The sequence below is a fragment of the Pteronotus mesoamericanus genome, unplaced genomic scaffold (genome assembly GCF_021234165.1).
Source record: "Pteronotus mesoamericanus isolate MK-2021 breed Mesoamerican mustached bat unplaced genomic scaffold, CSHL_Meso_final contig_186, whole genome shotgun sequence".
NCBI classification, from domain to species: Eukaryota; Metazoa; Chordata; class Mammalia; order Chiroptera; family Mormoopidae; genus Pteronotus; species Pteronotus mesoamericanus.
This window is the reverse complement of record NW_026555081.1, coordinates 155,945-178,741: the sequence shown is the minus strand read 5'-3', so window position 1 is coordinate 178,741 and position 22,797 is coordinate 155,945. Positions and strand designations below refer to the sequence as shown.

General features: G+C 48.2%; 1 protein-coding gene across 2 annotated transcripts; it reads right to left on the bottom strand.

The window, feature by feature from the left end:
- Window positions 1–1,448: 1,448 nt before the first annotated feature.
- CEACAM1 (CEA cell adhesion molecule 1) lies at window positions 1,449–20,097 on the bottom strand. Of its 2 annotated transcripts, XM_054567634.1 has the most exons (9): window positions 19,909–20,097; window positions 18,682–19,041; window positions 14,719–14,997; window positions 14,135–14,389; window positions 12,283–12,561; window positions 5,761–5,875; window positions 4,999–5,051; window positions 4,312–4,343; window positions 1,449–3,274 (listed from the first exon to the last, which is right to left on the bottom strand). In XM_054567634.1, the coding sequence occupies exons 1-9, from the start codon at window positions 19,970–19,972 to the stop codon at window positions 3,155–3,157; spliced, it is 1,557 nt and encodes a 518-aa protein (XP_054423609.1). In that variant the 5' UTR covers window positions 19,973–20,097; the 3' UTR covers window positions 1,449–3,154. The 2 variants fall into 2 exon arrangements, with proteins under 2 accessions (XP_054423609.1, XP_054423610.1); XM_054567635.1 differs by lacking the exon at window positions 4,999–5,051 and having other exon boundaries at window positions 3,184–3,274.
- Window positions 20,098–22,797: the final 2,700 nt, after the last annotated feature.

Below are 22,797 nucleotides of genomic sequence, written 5' to 3'. Positions count from 1 at the left end.
GGTGTTGCTTGTGGTTACCAGTGTGGGTAACTCCTCTGTGAATAACAGAAGGATCATTGCCCTGTGTGATGTGTTTTCAGGCATAGCATTGGGGCAAGGTAGTCTATGTGTGTATGGGGTAGAGGGGCAGGGATGGGTAAGGAGAGCAATCTAATTAGAATGGAGGAACTTTATTAGAGAGTAGTGGTAAAGAGGATAAGGACAATTAGTAGAGAGGAAGAAATTCGAACTTACCTGATAGGCCAAAGTAGGCCATCATAGATTCCTGAGTAGAAGAGTGAACCAGGTTTTAGGGAGGTAATGAGGTTGTTGTATGCAAGGCAGACTTCGGTAGACACCACAGACAAAAAGCCAAGCTGTACTGCTGGCAGTTGTTGAGAGCCTGGGTTATTTAGGTTTATGGGAATGGAGAGAAGGACACAACTTAGAGATGTTAAAAAAGAATCAACAGGCTTTGATGGTGTATTGAATCTGGGAAACAAAAAGCAAGGCCTGGGGAACAGTGGTGTCACTGGGACAAATGAGTGAGCTGTGGAGGAAAGCCACATCAAATGGGGAGTAATCTCAGAAGATATTTGGATGTGAGTGTCCTGAGGTCTGGGAAGCAGTCGGGGCTACAGATGGAGATGCAGGAGCCATCGGCACAGGGGCTGCTGAAGCTGGGGGAGAGGGTGGTGTAGAGGGAGCCAGCAGGGTCTGAGCACTGACTGGCGTGTGGGGGAGCAGTTCACGGGTGGGAGCAGGGAGACGACACTCGGGAAGTTTTTTGTGGTCTTAGATGTAAAAGTGAACAATGGGAGGAGAGTGAAAAGATCTTCAAATTTTGCCAAGAGGTGGATACTGATTTTATGCTGCTTCCAGCATCTTGGGGATGGAGGAGAAACTCAGTGATGAGAAAGGGGGAAGGGCGCATGCTTAAATCCCTTGGAAACGAAGGAAATGAGAAACAAGCCAATACTTCTTGGAATTAATAAATGAAGGTTATTCAGGTTAGAAGAGCTGTGACCCTATGAGGAGGCAGGAAGAAAGGACCTGGGCACAAGGAAGATAGAAGGTGCTAGAGAGATTTCTACCAGGATGGAACCCATGGACACTCCTGTGAGTGAAGCTCTGTTGCTGCATCTGATTCACATGAGCCTCCGGTGTGGGAGGTGTTATTTGTCCCTAATAAAGAGGCCAGGAAATTTTTTACTCATGAAATCATCTTCCTTCCCAGAGGAAAATAGGCAGTTTCTTCCAGGCAGGTTGCAGCCATGGGCTGTTGTTACTAGATAGACTCACTTTGTTAGCTGGTGCGCAGATGAATTTTGCTCATTCTCTGATCACTAGATCAAATATCTGTAGACTTGGAAATAGGCTTTGACTCCCAGTCCAACAATTTCTCTTCCTTCTACCTGTAAAGAAGATATTGTCTAAAGTGGTATCAGCTGTGAGGCAGCATTTGATGTCTGATATATAATTTTTTATTATAAATATAGAACACATTTTACAAATAATTTGAAAGTGGCGTTAGCCAGGCAAAATTAAATAACACAGAATAGCATGGATGAGGGGAAGTATATTTGGTTTGTGTCAGGGTTAGAAAACCCTGAAAGAGGTACCTGAGTACAGAGAATTCTCAACTCACCCTCCCTGAGGGGCCTCTTACACAGAGCATGAGATTGAGTAATCAATATTGAATGAATTCGTTGTCTCAACAGCCCCAAAGAGAGTCATCTGTGTAGAAGTCTGGGAGGGCAGTGCATCTGCCTCTCCCCCTGTTCTTCCTTTTTATTCTGATACGTTCCTCCCCTGGGAGGAAGTGAATTTCAGAGGCTGCTCAAGGAGCCTGGGGCCCAGTGTGATCCTCCTGTGTCCTTGCGAGAGTCAGCACCAGGGCAACTTTCTGGGTTGTAAGCAGTGTCAACAGCATGATTGACAGTGCTCGTTTCAGGGTGCCCGCTTCTCAAGGACCAAGTACACCTCCGCAGAGGCCAAGCTTCCCTGGGAAAGTGAGTGGGGCCGATGGACAGGACAGGCACAGGCAGAAACATGGAATCGAATGGTGGCGATGATCGGCCTGAAATGCCTGGAAACTGATTTAGACCCACTTCTAGCCGCGATCGAAGAACCAGATTCTGCTCTTCTATTTGGAGCCCCTGATGTAGCCGCCTTGAGGAACTCCTGGCCCAGGGGTCCTGAGGGATTCTGGTGGCTTCTTTCGCCTTAATGCCCTCAGATTGTTTTGCACAGCAAAGCCAAGTAAAGATAACCCCTTGCACATAAATAAGGAGTTAAAAAATTAAAATGGCGGAATGTCTCAGAAACAGGAAAAGCCCCAATACCTCAAATTGTACATTCTTTAATAATTAAATAATCTCTGAAAGGAATCTCTGATTCCTTTCTGAAATTTGCAGCAGATTATCTTAATGAGGAGCTGACTGTCCCCTAAAATTGCAACCTCCTCCCTCTGTAGGCATTTCCTTGAATAAAAGCACTTGAAGTTATTAAAACATACTATTATTAAAAATGCACAAAAGCAGTTTTTTTGGTGTGTTCTTGGAAGACAGCCTTGCCAAAGGGCTTAGGTGGCATCTAGCCAAGCGGCAAGCTGTTTAGGCTCTGGTCCTACAGGTAGACACCCTGACAGCAGGCAGAGGTATAGAATTTTTCTGCTGAGAACTGGTTACACATTTGTTTTCCAGTGTGTGGTGGGTTCTCACTGGGCTTTGGAGAGATAAGAGACGCTTTTACTTTTCCTCTCTCTTCTTCTCTGGCACATGTGTTTTAGTAGATAAGGACATAACTCTCAGGGTTATGGCCAATAGGACAAGGCTGAGGCGGAAAGGAATGACTATGCACTGTATAGGTAAGTTTAGAACAAGTCCAAGAAAAGGGGGAGGAGCAGGAGGTTCTGTCAACCCTCGCCCAAGGTCTGCTTTGCCAGATTTCAAAGACAGGGAAGGCTGGGCTTCCTACAGGCTCCCGGATGTACCTCTTCAACCGTGAAGGGAGGGGCTGTGCCCAGGAGGTGCACCTGGAGGTGCCTCTTGAGGAAGTGAAAGCGGGGGTGGAGAAAAAGGCTTCTTCTTTCCCTGAGAGTAAAGGGATCTCCTGGTTATGGGCACGAAAAGCTTGGAATAAGCCAGCAGTGCAGTGAGCAGGGCAGGTTGCATTACTTCTTTTTTACTTCTGAATAAATCATTTCTGTGGCTGTTGAGGATGGGGAGGCTGAAGTTGGTTTCTTTGATTCCTGGGCATTGAAGTTCAGGGAAGAATATGTAACTTCGGGGATCTGAAAGGCATGAGCAGCAGTTAAGTCAGTGTCATAGGTCAGGCCCTCACCTGGTCTGGTGTGGTTCAGCACCACCTGCTCTCACCCTTTTGAAACTTCTAGCCTTGGAGAACGGCTTTTATTACCCATTTTTTCTGCTTGCTGACATCCTTTGAATGAACGATCATTAGAAGACATTGACTATGGTATTCAAACAACGGAATACGATGACACAGCAATAAGAATGAACAACTATAAATGGTTACATCTATATGGGTGAATCTCACAAAACCATTTTAAATGAAAGAAACCAGACGCATATAAAGATATACTGTGTCTTTTCATGTAAGAGCATAAACAGGCAAAACTAGTGTAGTGTCCTGGAAGTCAGGATAGCAGTTACTCTTTGGAGGGAAGGGACTGGAAGTTAACATTTTGCAGGAGGATGACGTGTTTTGTTTCTTGATTTTCAGTGCTTCCTACAAGCATATGTTCAATTCATGATAATTTATACATTGTTAACATACACATGATTTAAGCACTTTTAAATATATATGTGCGCTCTATCAAAAGGCTAAATGAGAGAAACTCAGTAAAATTATTTTAAAATAAAAGAACTAAGACCTCAGACCCATTGGAATGGATGTTATTCTTTGACAGGAAGAGCAGGGTCGCCTGAAGGTAGAGGAGAGGGAATGACCTAGTGACTTCCCTGTGCAGGGCACGATGCTGGTGCTTTGCATTTGTTATCCCATTTCACTCCTTCAGCTTCTCTCTGAAGTAGGCAGCACGCCCATTTTACAGATGACAAAGTGGAGGATCAAAGAGGTTAGGTTACTTGCTTAAGGTCACAGAGGATTCCAACACAGGATAGGGATAACTCCAGAGCCCGCGTTCTTGCGTGAGGTAGACCATGGAAGTAATTAACCTATACACATTTGTTGCTGCATTGAGGAGCTCTGACCCAAACTCGGTCATGTTTGTGTCTTCATGAGTAACCCATTTTACACAGAGATATTTCCATGAGAAAATGAGCCAGTGAAACTGGCTGTGCTTACCTTGTTAGGTGAGTTGTCAGAATGGCCCTGACCTGGGGAAGTGAAAGAAGAGTTACCAATCCATGAAAATGCAAATCTGGCTTATGGTGGCACAGCCATCATGTTCCTAAACTGTTGTGATTTCCAGCTGAAGGAGGTGGCAGGTGGTGGGAGGGTGGTCCATGACCACTTGAGGAATGTATTTCCCTCAGAGCCTGCGATTTAGGCCCAGGGTGTTAGTAACAGGGCAGGGTGGTGAGGTGGCGGGAGTAGAGCCTCAGTCCACTTCTGAAGATTTATTCCAGTTCACAAGGCCTTGCTTTTTGCACAGGTGTGTTCCTTAGCACCAGGTGCTAGTGGCAAGGAGGGCATTGAGACCCACAGCACCCAGAGCACCACAAGATAGGGAAAGTCTTGCCAAAGGAAAGTGCCCGCATCCACAACAGAGGCAGGGAGGAAGGGGTGAGGTGGTAATGGCTCCTGGAAACATGCCCATCTTACTTAGGCCTCCCTGGATGGCTGAGTCTCACCCAGGGCTTGGTCTCAGTGGAATCTTTTGTGCCTAGAAGGGTGTGAGGACCCACATCAACCTAAAGTTGGGAAATGGAGATTTCAGAAGGTACTGGGTTTTTGGGAATCCAGGACTCCCTGCTAGGGCAGGGCAGGTGGTGGAACACACAGTCCTCACTGGGCGATGGCTTTACTTACTGTGGTTGGAGGCTGAGGGTTTGTGCTCTGTGACATCGTGCAGGTCGCTTGCCCTAAATAAATATCAGAGACTGTGACTGCTATTCGGAACCATAAGATCTTTGCTCCTTGAAGTAGGAAGGACACTGTCAGCAGATAATTCCTTGGGGCTCCTCAGTGCTTATTTATATCAGGGTCAGGACTGCCTCCCCCTCCTCAATGTACCCGCCACCCCTCTAGTGTGCACCGCTTCCCTGCTGACCTCACGCTCACATCGGTCCCTTCTTTATCAGCTGCTTCTGAGCCTGCTTTTACCCTGACATCTTTCCCTTTTCTAGGTAGATGATTTTTTTTCTCACTTTATTTATTGTTCAAGAGGCCTTTGGTTTCTGCTTTTTCTTAGTTTCTCTTCCTGTCCTGCCCCTCTCTTCTCCTTCTCTTCCTGTGACTGATAGAGCACACGACTCACTTTCTCCTGCTCTTTTCATTTTCATTTGTTTTCTTCTTGGACCTTGTTTCCCTGACTGGGGGACAAAGGGACATAACTGGGCCTGCCTCTTTAAACTAGATGGGGATGAGAATAACCGTGTGCTAGGGAGAGTGGGGTATAGGAAGCTTGAAGACCAGGAAAGAAGAGGCCACAGAGGTTAGTGCTGAGAAGCAGGATGACAGAGAGGAGGAGGAGCAGATCCAGGCCCAGAAACAGAGGGGAAGTCTCCATTTCTCTCCCAAGCATGGAGGTTAGCTTTGGAGAACATGGGACAAGAGGAAAGGCTATCATACCCTCCAGTCTTCCTGATACACAGAACATACACCAGGGCTGCTATCAGGGCTAGCCCGGCCAGGACTCCGATCACGATGCCGGCAATGGCTCCATCTGAGAGACCTCCTGGTGAATCTGTCATGGATAGGAAAGAGAAGAATGAATGAAGGTAACATTCTTTTATAGTGGGGTGCCCTGGGAAACAACTCTCAACCTGAAGAAGTCTCTACTTGTTCCTCCTAGGAATAAATTTTGTGTTGGGAGGTTTCTGTGTCGTCATTAACTGACTATATCCTTGTAATATTTTTCTCTCACTGTATTTGTACATTGTTGGTGAGACTTTCCTCAATTCCATCCTGGCCTTTCTGCACTCATTTTAAAAATATTTTTGAAGCTTTGGAAATGTGAGAAAGGCTGATTGCTATTTTTGTAAGTTGTAACTTTCCACCTTTTCATGGTTGCATGTTTTCCTGTGTACCAGGTGTGGCTGCCTTGAACATGTGCCGCTCAGGTTTCCTGTGGTGGGGATTCAGTTGATGGAAGGTAGCGAATTAACCACCTCCTTTGCACCAAGGCCACATTTCCCAAGGCTCCCAGCAGGGGTATGAAATAAGCTTGATTCTGTGAGAAACAGTTTCCTCCTGTGGGTGACTTAAGCTCAAGGTCTCCCTGTCAGCCTTGCAGATACTCTCTTTGAACTGCACTGCAACCTAACACTGTCTTGTTTTTCTCCTTCACAGGAATCAGATCTGCACCGTGGTCTGAAGATCCTGCCAGGCTCCTCCAGCTTCCATCCCACTTTCCTTCACAGGCATTTTTTCCAACAAATATTTTGTGTGTCTAATCCTATGTTGGCTATATCTCAGGGGATAAAAACTAACAAACTAGGCTTGACAGTTTGCACTCAACTCTTTTTTTTTCTTTTCCTATATTTAGTCAGTAACCATGTTCCAGTGATTTTTGTGTGCAATGCTCCTTCTACTCCCCAAATATAAATCACTTTGCATCTGTTTGTTTTTTTGTTTCTGTTGCCCATACTAGTGAACTCAAGACTAATGATTAATATTCATGTTGGCTTCTGTTAGGGGATGCTTATTATGTGCTAGGCTTTGTGCTAAATCCTTTACTTACATCTCACTTGATTAATATAATAATTCTGTCTGATAGATATTTTTACTTTACTGATGAAAAAAATTGAGGCTCTACAGTGGTGAAAAATTTACTCAAAGTCATATGGCTAGGAAGAGATGGATTGGATATTTGGCTCTAGGACTACTTGACTTCATTGAGGCTAATCAAAATAGTAATAATAACAGCTAACCCTTATGGAACATTTCTACTGTGTGTCGCATTTTGCTAAGGGGTTAACTGATTATTACATTAAATATTTAAAACAATATCATGAAACAAGAGCTCTTATTGTAATTTTCAGTTGTGGAATATGAGGCTCAGAGAAGTTAAGAACGTTGTGCAAGAAATTTGTAATCATAAATGCTTACTTTATAAAAGAAGAAAGATCTCAAATCAACAGCTTAACCTTACAACTTAAGGAACTAGAGAAAGAAGAACAAAATAAGGTGAAAGCTAGCAGAAGAAAAGGAATAATAAAGATTAGAGTGGAGATTAATCAAATACAGAATGGATAACAATAGAGAAAAATCAATGAAACCAAAAGTTTGTTTCTCGAAAAAAAAAAAAGATTAACAAATCAACAAACTTTTAAGTAGATTGACTAAGGAAAAAAGAGAAGATTTAAATCACTAAAATTAGCCCTCACTTGTGTGGCTCAATGGATTGAGTGCTGGCCTTCAAACCAGTGGCTGCAGGTTTGACATACCTTGGCTGCGGGCCAGGTCCCTAGTGTGGGGCTCACGAGAGGCAACTGCAAACAGATATTTCTCTCCCTCTCTTCCTCCCTCCCTTCCCCTCTCTCTAAAAATAAATAAATAAAATCTTTAAAAAAATAAATCATTAACATCAGACATGAAAGTGGGTGGGTACATTACTACCAATTCTATAGAACAAATAAGAATTATAATAGTACCGTGAATAACTGTATGCCAACAAATTGAATAACTTAGGTGAAATGAACAAATTCATAGAAAAACAAAACTGGCTGAGATGGAATCACAAAGAAATAGAAAATACGAATAGACCTATAAATAGTAAAGAGATTGGATCAGTATTAGAATTTGACAAAATTCAACATCCTTTCATGAAAAAATGCTCAAACTAGGAATAAAAGGAAACTACCTCAACATAATAAAGGCCATTTATGAAAAACCCACAGCTTACACCATTCTCAACTGTGCAAGACTGAAAGTTCTTTCTCTAAGGTCAGGCAGAAACAAAAGGTGCCTGCTTTTGCCCTTTCCACTCAAAACAGTATTGGAAGTTTGAACCAGCAATTACGCAAGAAAAAGAAATAAAAGGCATTTAAATTGTAAAGGAAAACATAAAATTATCTGTTTGCATATGATATGATCTTATATGTAGAAAACTCTAAAGATCCCACAAAAAAACTGTTAAAATTAATAAACAAATTCAACAAAGCTGTAGGGTACTAAATCAACATGTAAAAAATCCATTGTGTTTCTATATAAGAACAATGAACAATACAGAAAGGAAATTAAGAAATCCATTTACATTAGCATCAAAAAGATTAAAATATTTAGGAATTAACCAGGGAGGTAAAAGACATATACTGAACATCTACAAAAAACACTGCTGAGAAAAAAATAGACATAAATGGGAAGACATTCTGTGTTCATGGATTAGAAGACTTAATATTGCTGAGATGACAATACTGTCCAGAGTGATCTACAGATTCAGTGCAGTCCCTATCAATATCCCAATGACACTTTTGGGGCAAAAATAGAAAAATCTATCTTATAATTCATATTGAATTTCAAGAGACCCCAAATAGCCAAAGCAATCTGGAAAAAGAAGAACAAAGTTGGAGGATTCACACTTCATGATTTCAAATTTACTACAAAATTACAGTAATAAAAACGGTGTGGTGCCAGCATAAAGACAGGCATATAGACCAATAGAGTAGAAAGCCCAGAAATAACCCCTGCATATATGGTCAGATGACATTGACAAGAGCACCAAGACTATCCAACAGGGAAAGGACAGTCTTTACAAGAAATGGTAGTGGTGAAACTGGATATCCATCAAAAGAATGAATTTGATTTCTTATTTAACATGAAATACAAAAAATAAGCTAACAGTGAATTAAAGATCTAAGTGTGAGAGCTAAACCTAAAAAGCTCTTAGAAGAGAACATCAGGTGAAAGCTTTATGACATTGGGTTTGGCAATGATTTCCTGGATAGGAAACCAAATGCAAATGCAAAGAAGAGAAATAGATGAATTGGACTTTTATCAAAATTAAAAAATCTTGTGCATCAAAGGACACTATCAACAAAATGAAAAGGCAACAGACAGAATGGTAGAAAATATTTGTAAATCATATATCTGATAAGAGATTAACATCCAGAATAAATAAATATTACAACTCAACAGCAACAAAAAATCCAATTAAAAATGGCCAGAGAAACTGATTAGACATTTCTCCAAAGAAGACATACAAATGGACAATAAGTACATGAACAGATTAGATCACTAATCATTAGGAAAATGCAAATCAAAACCACAATGAGATACACTTAAGATGGCTATCACTAAAAACACACACAGACTCAATCCAAGCATCCAGAAAACAATGTTAGCAAGGATGGGGAAAAATTGGAATTTCTATACATTGCTGGCAGGAATATAACATGATGTAGCCACTGTCGAAAATAGTATGGCAGTTCACCAAAAAATTGAACAAAGAATTGCTATTTGATCAGGCAATTTGACTTCTGGGTATATACTCAAAAGAATTAAAAGCAGGGACTTGAAAAGACATTTCTACACTGTTGTTCACAACAGCATTACTCACAATAGGCAAAAGGTAGAAACAACCCAGAAATTCATGGACGGATGAATGATAAATGAATTATGATGTGTATATACAAGGGAATATTACTTAACCTTGAAAAGAGAACTTCTGGCCAAGATGGAGGCATAGGTAGATACACTTTGCCTCCTTGCACAACCAAAAGAAGGACAACAAATTTAAAAACAAAAAATAACCAGAACTGCCAGAAAATCGAACTGTATGGGGTCCGACAACCAAGGAGTTAAATGAGAAATATTCATCCAGGCTGGTAGGAGGGGCAGAGATGGGCAGCTGGGGTGGAGAGGATGCAAGGCAAGGTGGTGGCTGGAGGACCAGGCAGGCAGGCAAGGCAGTGGCTGGCAGACAGGGTGGTCCCACATTTGCATGCAGATAAATGGGAGGAACAGCTGGGGAGCAAGGCAGACCGCACAATCCAGGGTTCCAGTGCAGGAAAAGAAAGCCTCAAAACCTCTGGAGGTAAAAGTCTGAGAGGGTCGTGGTGGCACCAGAAACTCCCAGACTCACAGGAGAGTTGGTTGGAGAGACCCATGGGGTCCTAGAACATACACAAACCCATCCACCTGGGAATCAGCACCAGAGGGGCTCAGTTTGCTTGTGGGTAGCAGGGGAAGTGACTGAAAGCCAGCTGAGAGCCAAGCAAGTGGCATTGTTCCCTCTTGGACCTCCTCCCCCACACACAGCATCACAACGGAGTGACATAGGCTGCACCGCCCCCCCCCCCGCATCCCCCCGGCAAATACCTAAGACTCCGCCCCTCTCAACATAACAGGCGCAGAGACAAAAAAACATGGCACAAATGAAAGGAGAGATCAAAGCTCCAAAAGTAGAACTAAGTGATGAACAGATAGCCAACCTATCAGATGCACAGTTCAAAACACTGGTAATCTGGATGCTCACTGAATTGGTTGAGTATGGTCGCAAAATGGAGGAAAAAGTGAAGGCTATACAAAGTGAAATAAAAAAATATATACAAGGAACCAACAGTAAAGGGAAGGAAACCAGGACTCAATTCAACGATTGGGAGCAGAAGGAAGAGATAAACATTCAACCAGAATAGAATGAAGAAACAAGAATTCAAAAAAATGAGGAGAGGCTTAGGAACCTCTGGGACAACTTTAAACGTTCCAACATCTGAATCATAAGGGTGCCAGAAGGAGATGAAGAGGAAGAAATTGAAAACTTATTTCAAAAAATAATGAAGGAGAACTTCTCCAATCTGGCCAAGGAAATAGACTCTCAGGAGATCCAGGAAACTCAGAGAGTCCCAAAGAAGTTGGACCCCAGGAAGCACACACCAAGGCACGTCATAATTACATGCCTCAAGATTAAAGATAAGGAGGGAATCTTAAAAGCAGCAGGAAAAAGGAGACAGTTACCTGCAAAAGAGTTTCCATAAGACTCTCAGCTGATTTCTCAAAAGAAACCTTGCAGGCAAGAAGAGGCTAGGAAGAAGTTTTCAAAGTCATGACAGGCAAGGACCTATATCCAAGATTACTCTATCCAGCAAAGCTATCACTTAGAATGGAAGGGCAGATAAAGTGCTTCCCAGACAAGGTAAAGCTGAAGGAGTTCATCATCACCAAGCCCATTTTATTTGAAATGTTAAAGGGACTTACCTAAGAAAAAGAAGAAGATCAAAAACTATGAACAGTAAAATGACAACAAACAACTATTAACAAATGAACCTAAAAATAAACAAAAACAAACTAAGCAAACAACTAGAACAGGAACAGAATCACAGAAATGGAGATCAGAAGGGAGAGGGAGAGGGTGAGGGGAGAGTGGGGGAATAGGTACAGGGAATAAGCAGCATAAGTAGTAGGTACAAAATAGACAGGGGGAGGTTAAGAATAGAATAGGAAATGGAGAAGCCAAAGAACTTAATGATCCATGGACATGAACTCAGGGAGGGGGATGCTGGAGGGAGGGGTGGTGCAGGGTGGAGGGGAATAAAGGGGTGAAAAAATGGGACAACTGTAATAGCATAATCAATAAAATATACATTAAAAAAGGAATGAAATTGTGATATATGCTACTACATGATGAACCTTGAAGATACTATGATAAGTGAAATAAGCCATACCCAAAAGGACAAATATTATATGATTCCATTTATATGAAATACCTTGAACAGTCACATTCATAGAGATAGAAGTAGAGTGGTGGCTTACAGGGGTAGGTGGTGGGGGAGTGAGGAATTATTTAATGGACACAGTTTTATTGTAGTAAGATGAAAAAGTTCTGAAAATACATAGTGGTGATAGTTACACAACCACTGATATGAATGTACTAATGCCACTGAACTGCACACTTAAAGTAGTTAAAATGGTACATTTTATGTATATTTTATCACATAAAAATGGTAATAAAAAACCATGTGCAAGTTCACAGCAAATGCCACACCCAGGATAAGAAACAGTGTATGTGATTCAGAGACTGAGCTCTTAGCTGCTTTGTCATTCTGTAGTGCTCTCCTGATTGACATTCTGCCCCCGTGACTTATATCCATTTGGCACACCATTGGTAGAGCAATCATCCCAGGAAGATGTATGATGCGGCAAGGGGTCACTTACATTGAACATCCAGCCTGAGGGGCTCACTTTTGCTGGAGCTGACGGGGTTGGAGACCTCACACTGATAACCCCCAGCGTCCTCCCTCCGGACAGGCTCTATGGTGAGGGTGCTGTTGTCCTGGGACAGCTTCATCCTCTCTGTGAGCAGGAGACTCTGGTCATTGAAGAACCACCGGGTGGAGATCCCAGTGTCATTTGTGAGGCAGGTCAGGACCACAGTGTCCCTATGCTCTGTGACGGTGGTGTTGCTGGCTCGGACGGAGGGCTTCCCCACGGGCTCTGTGGAGAAACAGAGGAGGTGAGTGACTGAGAGTGGGCTCCTTCCCCAGGGATCTCAGCCACTCACAGTCCCTGGTGAGCTCTGATATGGTCACCAAAGGGTCCCCCTGACCTCTGCAGGATGAATAACTTTGTTCAGGTGACAATATGTAAGGAGAAGGCTAGTACCTCTAGATCACAGCAGGATGACCCCTGACCTGGTCCCCTGCATATCTGTAGCATCAGCACCAGGAAGCTCTTCTCAGCCCACATGTCCACAATCTTATCATTACGTGGAATTTTTCACCCACGGACTTTTGTGTGACTCTTTCTAGAGCTTTCTTTGACTTTCTAAATGATCAGGTGCCTCCCCCCCCCCCACCTTTAATATGGTGGCTATATCTAGAGGTGGGAAGGCATTTTTTTTTGTTAAATAATTTATAAGAGAGTGAGACTATCTCAACCATTCTTCACAACCTTAGAAACTGAAGAAATTCTAATCTAAAGAATTTCTCAATCTGAATAGGGCTTTCACTTCCTGGTCTATGGACTGCTTATCACAGAGAAGGAAATCGCGAGAGAGAAGCAGTCACAGTTGTTTTGTTTTAAAAAATTATTGATTTTAGTTATATAGAGAGAAATATCAACTTGTTGTTCCACTCATATTTGCAGTCATTGGTTGATTCTTGCATGTGCCCTACCAGTGATTGAATCCACAACCTTGGCGTATCAGTATGATGCTCTACCCAACTAAACTGATAAAAGCCTAGTACTTGTAGCCATCTCTGTAAACTACTTTTGGCACTGCTCCTTCTGTTCTATGACCTACTTGTCAAGTAAGCACCATCATTCAATGCTCTTCTTTGGAATATCACATACACTGGTGTCACACAGCGTTACACAGCTGGTGACTTCAGAGCCGGGATGCAGATCAGAGGTGTCCACTGCTCTGGTTTGCTTTCTTCCCACTCCCATGCAGCCTGGCCTGAGGGAAGCTCTGGTGTCAGTGGGTGGCAAAATTTGACCAGATTGAGGACAGGTTGCCCATACAACTCTTCCACAGGCCCCTGTCCCAGCACAGGTGGCAGCAGAGTCAGGCACCAGGTGAGCCTGGAGCAGAGCAGAGCAGAGAGCGGGGGTCTGTCCTGCCCTCCTTCCTTGGAGGGGGCTTCACCCTTCTATTTGGGGAAAAGGAGGTGAGCTTGATTCAAGGCCTCGTATGTTCCCTATAGCACATGGAGTAGGTCACAGAAAAGAAAGAGGTGACAGAAGGAATGAGTTAGTGACAGAAGAACTAACTTGGCCATGAGGCCCCTAGTTTTTCCTTCTCTGTGGAGCCTCCTCCAACACATGGGGCTTTCTGGGGCTGAGGGAACCTCCTCCTCACTTTCTGAGGCTGGACTCCAGCTCTGCCCTGAGAAATCAGAAGAGCCAGGGGAGGAGAGCTGACAGAGCTGTAGTGGGGGTTCAGGGGAGGAACTTGTGACTTGCTGCGTCCACGGCCACAGAATGGAGATAACATCCAGGCTCTTTTCTGAAAAGCAGACAGACCTCCACCCCAGAGCCTCGTGCCCATGGTCCAGGGGGCACTTACCAGACACTGTGATGTTCTTGACTGTGGTCCTATTGAGGCCAGTGACAGAGTTATGGGCATGGCAGGTGTAGGATCCACTGTTATTCACAGTGATGTTGGGGATAGAGAGCTCCTGTGTGAATAGCTGGGGTCTCCCATTGATAAGCCACAGATACTGTGCAGGAGGGTTAGAAGCCGCATGGCAGGAGAGCCTGAGGTTGGCCCCCAGTAGGTAATGGGAGTCTGAGGGGGAAATGGTGGGGGTGTCCGGACCATCTGGAGCAAACAGAGCAAAGACACACGTGATGTAATCAGAGGGAAGGGTTCTGTGTAAGGGCCACAGTGTCCCTCTCAGCTGGGCCCCAGCCTTGTTTTAAAAAGAAGTTCCAACCACAACCCCTGTGTTCACTGAGCCTGAGTCTGAGACATTAACCTGTTTGTCCCACCCCAAGGCCTGCCCAGATTTTCCTGGGACAGGAAGTCATGGTCAGCCTGGGTGTCCAGAGTGAGGGTCTGTGAACTGGGCCTGAGGGGGATGTAGCCTGGCCTCCGCCATGTGGATTTGGGTGGGAAACCTGGGCCAGGGAGGGACAGAAGTTACTCACAGAGAACATTCAGGGTGAATGGGTCACTGCGGCCGGCACTGACTGGGTTCCGGGTTTCACACTCATAGGGTCCTGTGTCATTCCTTGTGACACGGAGCAGAGTGAGAGTCCTATTGTCCTTCGACAGCTCCAGCCTGGCGCTCTCCTGGAGACTCAGACTGTCAATCAACCACAGGTAGGTGGTGTTCTGAGTGTGAGGCTCACACGTTAACATGGCAGGGTCCTTGTGCTCCTGGGGCTCGGAGTTGTTGCTTGTGATGCTGGGTTTGTGTAACTCCGCTGTGCAGGTAACAGAGAGAACATTGTCCTGTGTGGTACCTTTGATTCCTCCAAAGGCATCTTTAATCAGGGTGGACACCTCTCACCTCTCACCTCTCAGTCAACCTGAGGCTTTTAAAGAACAAGGCAGGTCTGTGTATCACACACAAACAAATGCATGAGGATCTGAGCACTCAGAGAATGCAAGGCCTCCAGCGCTGTGTCTGGGAGAAAGCTCAGGCTTTCCCAGGTGTCAGCTAAGTGTCTGGTTTGATCTTAGAAAGACATAGGCCTAGGAGTCAGAGACCATGGGACACCTGACCTGGTGCTTCACTGACCAGCTGACTGCCAGACCATCCCTTAGGGTCTCACCTGAATGTGTGGGTGAAGAGTCCCTTCAAGCTACACAGACCTACATTGCCAAGTCCACGGAAGCCTCACATTCCAGGCTTATCCTAGAGATGAGTCACGAAGGGCCATCCCATAGTCCTTAGACCTTGATGAGACTGGGCAGTGTAACCTGGGAGTTTGAGCAGAAACAATACATGGGGAGACCAGGAGCTGGTCTGGTGGTCAGTTCAGGACTCGGGCTGCAGGGCCATGAGGTGGGCAGTGTGTCCAGGAGTTCATTGGTGACTGACATGAGACAGTGACCCCAGAAAGGGCAGAGCAGAGTCCAGGAATGATTTAGACACGGGTGAGGGATGGTAGGAGCCGGCTGGCTTTGGCTGCAGAACCGGGCTCCCTGCCCTTGGTCTTTAGTGTCCCTTCTCCCACTGCAGCGGGCAGGGGTCCTCCCACAAACACTCGGACAACAGCAACTACAGAAGGCGTGACTTGTGGGAAGTGCTGGGGCTTGAACTTGCTGAAAATATGGCCCTCGCGGACCATTTGTGATTGGCCTTATGAGACAGAACTTTGAGTTAAATTGTGAAAGAATATGTGAAAATATTATTCATGCCAAACATCTAAGACTAGTTTCCGGAGGAATCTCTGTCTAGGGAACACTCAAGTTTTCAGACCAGTTCTTTAGTCCAACCAGGGTCATACTATGATCAAAGGAAGATGTTACAGTGGGTTTGAAATCAGTGACTCCCTGGGGGGAGAGAGCCTGTGAGTCCTGCTGAGAGGACAAAAGTGATCAGAGGGCACGGGTAGGTGTCTCTGTTGCATAAAGGGAGGAAGGATACCATATTGGTGGAAAAGATATGTGTTATGTCACTGCATTTAGGAAGAAGGTTCCTGTCACCAGTTCCTATGGACAGTCAGGGAAGTGGGGAGAAGCTCCCACACGAGCACGCGGCTATGCTCTTCCTTTTCTTTCTAACTCAGGAAACAAAACTGGAGTGTAATCAAATTCATTCAAATTGGATGGCATCTAAGAGAAAAGACAGAGGCAGGTGGACCTCACCATCTGAGAGGATTCCACCTATAGCAAAGGTGTCATCATCAGGACAAGCATGTGTGACACAGGCAGTGAACCATACAGATGGTACAGGGTTACCCGCCCCACCTTGAGAAGGTTCCGGGAGCCACTTGGAGGAATAGGAGCCTCACAGCAGGACACAGATGTGAGTCATGAGTGAGGTGTGAAGTGAGCCCATGAGCTTTTGGGACTGAGACATGTCCTTCGCCTTTGACTCCTGGTAGAGGCATATAGAGAGTAGATAGATGCTTTACATGTCCCTGTCATGTGGCCTGCTCCTTTTGTTGGCATCAGGGAGAGAAGGAGCCTGGGTGGGGGCACATCAGAAGCCCTTTCCCCTGGTGACCTGGGAACCTGGCTCATGATGGAAACGGGGCTGCTGCTCTGACTGGCTTCTGTGTCCTTTCCTAGTGCCCAGGGGGGTGGGCCTGGACACAGGTGTGAGCAGGAGAATCCAGGGAGACTGCAGGGTGGGGGAAGCAGAGCAGAGCAGGGCAGTGGGGCTGGAGTGAAGAGGAGGAAGATGAGGGACACGGAAGGAGCAGAGAGAGCCAGAAATGTGTCCTCGGTGCACAGTGAGGGTCACAGGTGACTTGAAAGATCCCAGGGACCACGAGCCAGGGCTGCCCCAGGGAAGGACCAGTGCAGCTGGGAGACCCCCCTAGTGGCTAAGCAGCCCCACAGTCACCTTGAGACTTTACTCATTGGCGGGGAGGGCGGGGGGGAGGGCGGGGGGAGGGGAGGTTTTAGGGGCAGGCGGTCAGGGGATGGAACATGGGTCTCAGCCCCTGGAGGGAGAGGGTATACAAGTGTGGCCAAAACCTCTTAGGGCTCTGCATCTGGGTTTTATTCTCTATAGAGATTATGAATCATTCATTCATTTGCCATAATTCTTTCATTCGCCATAATTCTTTCATCCTTCATCAGAAAAAGTTGGGTATTTGTTACATGTAGGTCTCTGAGCTGGTTGCAAGTGTAGAGTGGGGAGTGAGAAGACAAAGTCCTTTCCTGCATATCTGCTGGGTGTGATACCAGCACATCAAGAAACAAGCGATCTGCAGTACAGTCGAGGGCAGGGAGGTGTGCATCGGCCACCTGACGGGGAGGCCTGGGCGCCCCAGCACGGACTCTGATTGTTACTGCAGGATATGTGGTTCTGGAGTGAAAACAGATTAACCCTCCTTTTGCTTTCACTCCCCATGCCAGAATCTCTCCCTCTGAGCTGGCGACTAAGCCTGAACCTGAAGGTGTCAGGGTCTGCGTTTGCACGGCAAGGCCCTTGGAGTGGAGGAGAGGGGGGGCCGTGGCTGCAGACAGATCTTGGTGTGACTCAGATTGGACGGCCCTGGTCTGCGTGACTCTGAGAGAGTGTGCCCCCTGTCGCTCGGTCTCCCCTGAGTAAAACAGGAGAGGTGGTAAATGGTCTCAGGTTGCCAGGTTGCCTGTGAATGAACCTTAAATCTTTCCCAATGTCCTGGCTGAACTAAAGTTTGGAGCAGAGGGGCTGCCCAGCTAACGGCCTCTGTTATCCTTGGTGTCCCCGAGAGAGGACTCCCTGGCCTGCTCCCTGGTGGACGAGGCGCTGTGAGCAGCATCTTCTCTGTTGCTCCCTGAAGACGTGCTGACCTTCCTCTAGAGTCTCTTACGTCGCCCAGGACAGGTAGCTACTGGCCTGGGGGCCTTGTCCACATGTGCTCTCCACTCATAGTCTCAGGTGAAGGACCCCTCCCAGAGGTGGCCTTTGAGGCTGATCCCTGGCTGGTGACCAGCTCAAGAGTGACTCGTGCACCCAGGAAACCATTGCTCCAAGTCAGCCCTTCCCAGAACAACAAACTCAACCAGTCACGGGCGCCCCAACGTCCCTGGAGTCAGGATCCTGGGAGAGGGGTCTGGGGAGGGGCTGACCAGGCTGAGCTTCTCTGTGAAGATCCCAGGGGACCCTCAGTTCAGGCCCTGATTGAGCCGTGCAGGGTCTGTCTCAGGGTCATGGTCATGGGGAGGGGCCCAGGAAGCTGCACTGAGACTGGTCTCCCTCTGCTGAGCCTCTCCCATCAGGCTGGCCCTTCTCTCTGCGGTGGATGTCTGCAGGGCTGGAATCTGGGCAGGGAGCTCTGATCTTAGGAAGTTTGTCTCCACTGTGTGTGTCCCACTCTAAATGCCCAACCCCAGCCTGGGACATGATGCAGAGGGGGGCGGGGGCCGAGTCCAGGGCAGCCAGTCCTGTGTGTGAGGCAGAATTCACCCACCCGACACCCAGAGGCCACAGAGGGATCACTCACGGTACACACGGAGCTGTCCAGTTGCTCTGAGAGTTGATAAATGTTTTGTGATGATTTGTAGGGTATAGTATCCTGTGTCCTTCAGGGTGACGTTCTGTAACAGCAGGGTGCCATTGGGGTATATCGTCTCTCGACCGCTGTATGCAGGCCCCCGGGTAGTTTCTTGATTGTCTATTCTATATGATGCAATTTGCTTGCTGGTGTCCACATTTTCTGCTCTGAACCATTCATATTTTCCAAGATCCTCAGGCAGATTGTGGACAAGGAGAAGAACATCCTTCCCTTCAGCAGCATCGGGCGGCACTGACTCAATAGTGAATTGGGCAGTGGTGGGCGGGCTCCAGAAGGTGAAGAGTGAGCCTAGGAGGGAGGGAGAAATCAATCAGTTTGGGGGTCTAGATATTGGGAATATAGGGCCCTGGGTTCTGAGAAGTCTCTTCATCTCTCAGCCTCTGTGTGTGTGTGTGTGTGTGTGTGTGTGTGTGTGTGTGTCCCATGGTCAAGGTCAGCAGCACGGCCACCATTACTTCGGCACCTCTTTTATTTCTTCTGTTTTGAAAACTCTTCTCCAGGTGTCTGCCCGGCTCACCCCCTCAGGGCCCTCAGACCCCTGCTGACTCAGGGGCGACCTTGGGAAACACCTTCCCTGACCACCTCCTTAACAACACTCTCTTCACTCTCTGACCTGTCGCTGCTCTGTTCCCTTGGCCCTCACATCCAGATCTTTCCTGGTCTGTCGCCCCCTCCATGGAACACGACTCCGCGCAGGCAGGGGCTTGCCTGGCCTTGCTGCACCCCCAGTGCCTGCAACAGGCTGCGAGCACCTCTGGGTGAGCGAGCGAGTGACCCCAGGGTCCTGCACCTCCTGGGCTGTATTTGCTTCTTTCTCAGGTTGGTGGTAAGAAAAAAGTTTAGTGTCCTTGGTTTTTCCGGTGTCACACTGACATAAATTGTTATTGTTATCATCAGTTTTAAGAAGTTATTTCTTAGTGATGAACACCTTGTAAAACTTACTGTAGTCAAGGTTCTCCTGCCCCTGACCACTTCCAGATCATGAGATTTCCCTGTTGCTGAGCTCCCTCCCCCTCCTACTCTGCTCCCCTGTCCTCCTCCCTCGGGCCCAGACAGGAGCCCTCTGTCCCCTCTCAGAGCGCTGTCCTCCCCAGGGGACCCAGCCGATCTCCGTCTCCAACCTCCCGTCCACCCGCAGGGTTTGCCCCTCCTTACCGGCCAGCAGGAGTCCCTGCCAGGGAGCGCGCCCTCTGCGGGCGGGGACTGAGGGGGACCCCATGGCACCTGCCGCCTGCCTCCTGCTCTGTCCTTCCCTCTGTGACAGGGGCTTGGCTTCCAGAAATGCTCACGGGCACCGCTGTCCCGAGTGTGCGATCTGCAGTCTGTTTCCAGGTGTGGCGCCCGCTCGCTCGGGGTCCAGAGGCTCCCCAGTCACGTGGTCCGGGGCGGGGTCTGTGCCCAGGTCCTTCCCTCTCCCTTCCCCCATTCTGGCCTCCCCAGTTTCCTCCTTTTCCTTTATCTTCCGTTTAGATCTCAGACGCTGGGACCCTCTGAGGCCTCTGCCTTTGTCCGAAGCGATTCTGCACCCTCCATCCCCGACCCTCGTGCGCGCGCAGGCACCACCTGTCTGGACCCGCGCAAGCCTGGGACCGCGGGGCGGGGGCATTCCTCACAGCCTCACGTTGAGGGCGCAGGAGCCTCCCCTCCAGCCTCTCTTATCTCTTCGGGCTCCCCCCCCGCCCCAAAAGCAGGAGTCCGGGGGCGACATCAGGAAAACTTGTCACAGGGATGTCGCCCCGTTCGTTGTTCATCGGATCACCTGTGGAACTTGGTAAAGGTTGTGATGCCCAGGTGACTCCGTAGAAATGCTGCTTCACAGCTGTCCAGTAACGTGGATGCCCCGCCAGACTGAGACCCCGTGATGTGGGGGTGGGGCAGCCCCCCTCTCCTGTGCATAGGGAGGGCCCGCCCGCCCGTCCTGTTACAAATGCGGATTCTGAGTCGGCAGGTGCGCCGTGGGCCAGAGACTCTGCATCGGACAAGCTCTCAGGGAAGGCTGACCTTGCTGGCCTGTGGCGCTCATATTCTTTCCTTTATTTTTTCATTTACCAACTATTTATTGAGCTTATACTGCTTTCTGAGCCCCTTTTTGGAAAGTGGGCATTAATTAGCAGTGAACAAAACAAGTGAGAATCCAGTGCTTACTGATAAATCCATCAGAATGTTTCACTGGACATTTCTTGTAAACATCCCTATCTGTTGGGTAGAAAAGCTACAGGAGCGCGGGACCGCGCTTCCAGTAGCAAGGCTGGGGGCGGCCCCTTCCCTCCCCTGAGAGGACAGCGCTCTCTCCCCAGCTCTGGGCTCTGCTGTGTGCTGGTTTGGGATCTGTCAGCATCGCACGGAGGGCCCGTGGGCCCCAAACCTGGGATTATTTCTGTTTGTGACACTAAACCCAGCTGGTCCCTGGGTCTCCCCCAGGTCCTCAGATGCCCTGGGGAGGCTGGGTTTCCTCCCAGCAGGAAGGTCACAGAGGTGACTCTGGGGTGAGAGAGGGGCAAGCTGGGTGATGACTGGTGTCACCAGCCTGGCTTTTGCTTCTAAGGGCAGAGACCCAGGACTGGGTGTCTCCGAGGGACCTGAAGTTACTGGGTGTGGAGGGAGAGGTGTCGTGCGTGTCCTGGCAATAAAGACGCTGGTGGGCAGTCTGGTGGCTGTGGGCTCCCTGGTCCTCAGGGGGCAATTTCAGGGAGACCCTTGCCCTCCGTGCCTGAGGCTGAGCCTGTCCATGTGCTCCCTGACCGTGGGGGCGGCCTCTGTCCTCCGGAAGGACTTCGCTGTGGTCGCCCAGGCTTGCCCACAGGTGGTGCCCGGCAGGGAGTGGGGAGCAGCACCGGGGCCCCTGGCGGAGCAGGTGCTCCCAGGCCCCCAGAAGGAGCAGGCGGGGCAGAGCAGGCATGTGGGAGGGGCCTACAAAGGTCTGTGGTAGGGAAATCAGTCCCTTTTTCTACCTCTTTAGACAAAGCCAGGTTCTTGTGTTAGTTTCCAGGGTGTCGTCTGTGTGACTCAGTGTTGCCACCTGGAGGGTATGAAGGAGACCCGCGGCCACTGTCAAGGGGCGGCACCAGGGATGCTGACCAGGCTCCAGAGGGCAGGAGCGGACCCTGAACCCCTGGGAGAGATGGGCTCTGACCGCCAGGCTGAGCGGCCAGTGAGCTCAGCCCTGGTCTCTGGCTTCCCGACTCCGTCCCAGTGCAGCGTGAGCCCCATGAGGACAGGCATTGTCCAGGGGAGTCCTGATCCAGGGAGATGTGTTGTCTCAGGAGGAGCTCTTAGTCCCCGAGGTTTCGAAGGAGGGTCCAGGTGAGGGGTCTCTTGAGTGTTTCAGGAGAGGGATCAAGCCTGGGGGGCTGGTCCACAGATTGCCATGTGTGTCCCCACCGCAAGTCATCTGTGTCCCTGCCTGTCATCTGCTCGAGGCCTCCACACAGGGCCCAGGGGCTGGAGCAGCTCCACATGGAGACTCAGCCAGGGGATGGGGAGGCCCCTGTGCAACCCTCAGCCCCTCCGAGATGGAAGGAGCCCCGATCCTGGGTCCTCCTGTCCCATTCTGCGCGGGAAGCCCCCCCTTGTTCCCCAGGACACCACGGGCTGGCTGGCGAGATGTTTTCCGGGGACCACAGGCAGGTGTCCCCAGGGACCAGGGACCCTGAGGATGGGAAATCACCCCCCTGACTTATCTGTGGTCAGGACGGACTCCCTCCTTCCCTGGTGCTGACTCACCGGGGGTGGGGAATCCAGAGTTTGTACCAGGTCAGGTCTCTGAGAAGAGGAAGGACTCGGGCTGTCTGCCCAGCTCCCTCCCCAGGAGATGCCCTCACAGGGAAGAGCGGGGAGGACTGTGGTTTTCTGGGAATGAGGGAGGTTCCAACCCCCCACTCTTAAGAGGTCCTGGTCCTTGATGACTCTAGAAAGGGTGAAGGCCTGTCCCTGGGACAGCCTCGGGCACCAGTGACCTCTTCCTGTGCTGACACCCATGTCTGTGTGACTCTAAGGAACAGGCTCTGATCCCAGGTGTCCACAGAGGGAAGGACATAGGGGGCT

Excerpts from the sequence above, each read along its gene's own strand:
- CEACAM1 (XM_054567634.1), bottom strand. The coding sequence starts at position 19,972 with ATGGGGTCCCCCTCAGTCCCCGCCCGCAGAGGGCGCGCTCCCTGGCAG. Across the intron at positions 14,998-18,681 it reads TGGACAGCTCCGTGTGTACC|CGGAGTTACACAAACCCAGC; the intron begins GTGAGTGATCCC and ends TTACCTGCACAG. Across the intron at positions 4,344-4,998 it reads ACCCTCAGCCTCCAACCACA|GTCAGGGCCATTCTGACAAC; the intron begins GTAAGTAAAGCC and ends TCACTTCCCCAG.